Source organism: Sciurus carolinensis, chromosome 16, assembly GCF_902686445.1.
Source record: "Sciurus carolinensis chromosome 16, mSciCar1.2, whole genome shotgun sequence".
In the NCBI taxonomy this organism is placed as follows: Eukaryota; Metazoa; Chordata; class Mammalia; order Rodentia; family Sciuridae; genus Sciurus; species Sciurus carolinensis.
The window spans coordinates 27,283,023-27,285,638 of NC_062228.1; the positions used below are offsets into that span (position 1 = coordinate 27,283,023).

The 2,616-nt window shown below is 52.1% G+C and overlaps 1 protein-coding gene across 1 annotated transcript; it reads right to left on the reverse strand.

Moving 5' to 3' along the window:
- Positions 1-289: 289 nt before the first annotated feature.
- LOC124967081 (metallothionein-2-like) lies at positions 290-1,521 on the reverse strand. Its single transcript, XM_047529075.1, has 3 exons — positions 1,378-1,521; positions 836-901; positions 290-508 (listed from the first exon to the last, which is right to left on the reverse strand). Exons 1-3 carry the CDS (start codon positions 1,403-1,405, stop codon positions 417-419), a joined length of 186 nt encoding a protein of 61 aa, XP_047385031.1. The 5' UTR covers positions 1,406-1,521; the 3' UTR covers positions 290-416.
- Between the last annotated feature and the right edge of the window lie 1,095 nt (positions 1,522-2,616).

Sequence of the window (2,616 nt, forward strand, 5' to 3'; positions counted from 1 at the left end):
TGAAGTTAATCAGACAAATTTTTAAAAAATCAAGAAGTTTCCATGCCTTCAACACTTCACATGAGAATGAAGGGGACCATGTGTCCCCCATTGCACTCACAGACACTTCAAATGGATTTGGCACAACACTTTTCTATTTTACAGAAGATGAAGCTCAGTAAGGTCACCTGGCTTGCAGGAACACAGTATTTGCAGTCTAATACTGGAGTGCAGAGCCCAAGTCTCTGCACTTGGAATTCAGTCCCCTGCCTCAGTTCCTTAATTTCATAGCACACAAAGAAACCCAGAGTCAAAATTAAGTACACAGCTTTTATTATCATTCACATGCTTCGTGAAAAAAGGAATGATTCAAACGGGTCTGGAGACAAGGACAAGAAATTCAGGTGTGCACACACGGGAGCAGGGTTCACCCCACCTCAGGCGCAGCAGCTGCACTTGTCCGATGCTCCTTTGCAGACACAGCCCGGGGCACACTTGGCACAGCCCACAGGGCAGCAGGAGCAGCAGCCTGGGGAAGAAAGGGGAGAATGAGAAGTCAGAGCAGACTTATCCCAACAGCAGGCTTGGCTCCAGCTCTGCCCCCAGCCCACAGGACCCTTATTATAAGGCAGCTGGGCTCCATTCTGGGACAAGAGATAACTTTGGGGTTTCTGTCCCAATAGAAAAAGTCTGCTCTGACCCATCTGAGCTCAGAACAGTGGAGGAAGTCTGGAGAGGGAGTGGAATGACCTTTGGAGGCAAAAGAAGACCAGTTCCCCAGAGGCTTACACTCAGAGCAAGCTCTGGGTTTCCTCCCAGCCTCAGCCCAGTCTCCTAGGGAAGGCCCCACACTCACTCTTCTTGCAGGAGGTGCATCTGCACTCTTTGCATTTGCAGGAGCCAGCACAGGTGCAGGAGTCGCCTGCAAATGATCAAAGACAGGAAGGGAGCCATGGGCGTGATGCAGGAGACATAGCAGAGGGTCACTGACATCTTGCACCCGTGGCCACACTGGCCCAGCCCTGGCAGCTCCCATCTCACAGAGAACCATTTGAAGTGTCACTCCATCTTCTCCACATTGCTGCTGGGAAGCATAGGGCACCCTCTGTGTTTTCCCCACAGGGAAAGAGGCTCCGGATTACAGGCCCAGCTCAGCGAGGTGATAATGGATCACCTGAAATGGGAGCCAGCTTTTGGGGATAGAGTGGGTGATACATCGTAAGTCCAAAAGGGTGTTGTAGGCGCTTAGCCAGAGAAAAAGAAGTGGAAAATCTGGAGTGGAAAGGAAAGAACCCATTTCACTCAAAACTAATGGTGTGCCCTCCCCCATCCAAAGGGACGATGGTTCCCCGGGCTGAGAAATGGAGTCCGAAGTCCCAGAAAGCCGGCGTGCCTTACCAGTGGCGCAGGAGCAGTTGGGGTCCATTTTGAATGGAAGTGAGTTGAGGTCCCAGTACAGGGTGAGCGGGAAAGGCAGCTGCTGGAACGCGTGCTGGAGCCTGGGAAGCCGCCTACTCCCTTTATAGTCGGGGGCGGGCCGGGCGCAAAGGCCACGCCCCCTCCCTGCACGCGTCCCTGCAGAGTCCGCACAGCCCGCAGACCATGAGCTGAGTGCACCCTGCGAACTGCGTGCAAGGGTCAGCGTGCACCATGGGGCCATGGGCTACAGGGGCTGTGCACCCGGCCCCACGCGGCGTCCCTGCTGCCCCTTCCCACCTTTCTCGAGGTTCCCAGCCCCCACTGCTCCCGCGCATTCTGGGAAGCCAGGCTGCAGCCCAGCCCTGCCGCCCTTTTCCTCAGTTTCTCCTTTCTCTGATCTCTGTGCAACCCCAGCCGCGTGCTCACTGACCCAGATCCGTTCCATTTCAGGAGTGGAACCAGGGAAATGTGGACCGAACAATGACCATCGATTTCCTGTCCACCTCCCCTGCGTTGCCTGTCCATGTCCCCTTAGTGCTTTATGTCATGTTCTCTTTTGCACAGCCGCACAGGGACACTAGGTTTTACCTCCTTCCTTCCCTTCTGCACTTCAGAGATGTGTGGATTCGTTTGTCTGGTTCCTCGGCTGCTTAAACTCCCCTGTGGCTTCCCACAGCCTAGCCAGACCACACACATAGATGGGGAATCCCAAAGCCTGGGGTTCCCCAAGGAGGGCCACTTGTTAGGTAATGTGCAGACCCTGAGTTAAGTACAGAAGCAAGGTAATGCTTACCTCCTGTTTGAAATTTATTTTATTTTATTTTTTGGTACTGGAGATTGAACCCAGGGGTGCTTTGCCACATCCCCAGCACTTTTATTTATTTACTTTTTTTTTTTGAGACAGGGTCTCACTAAGTTGCTTATAGGGCCTTGCTAAGTTGCTGAGGCTGGCTTTGAACTTGCCATCCTCCTGTCTCAACAGGCATGCACCAACGCTTGCCCACTCCCTTTTGATATCTTTGATAAACCCATAGTTTTTAATTGTGCCAAGCCCTGTTTGATCACTTTGGATCTTTAAACTCGCAGAGCCTTCAGTGAATACCTTTTTTTTTTTTTTTTTTTTCCGGTGCTGGGGATTGAACCCAGGGCCTCGTGCTTGGTGAGTACTATTTATGGAACTGTTTTCCTAAGAAGACATCTACAAGATGAGGAGTTGAA

Coding starts and splice junctions, on each gene's coding strand:
- LOC124967081 (XM_047529075.1), bottom strand. CDS start 1,405: ATGGACCCCAACTGCTCCTGCGCCACTG. Junction 902..1,377: donor CAACTGCTCCTGCGCCACTG/GTAAGGCACGCC, acceptor GATCATTTGCAG/GCGACTCCTGCACCTGTGCT. Junction 509..835: donor ATGCACCTCCTGCAAGAAGA/GTGAGTGTGGGG, acceptor TTTCTTCCCCAG/GCTGCTGCTCCTGCTGCCCT.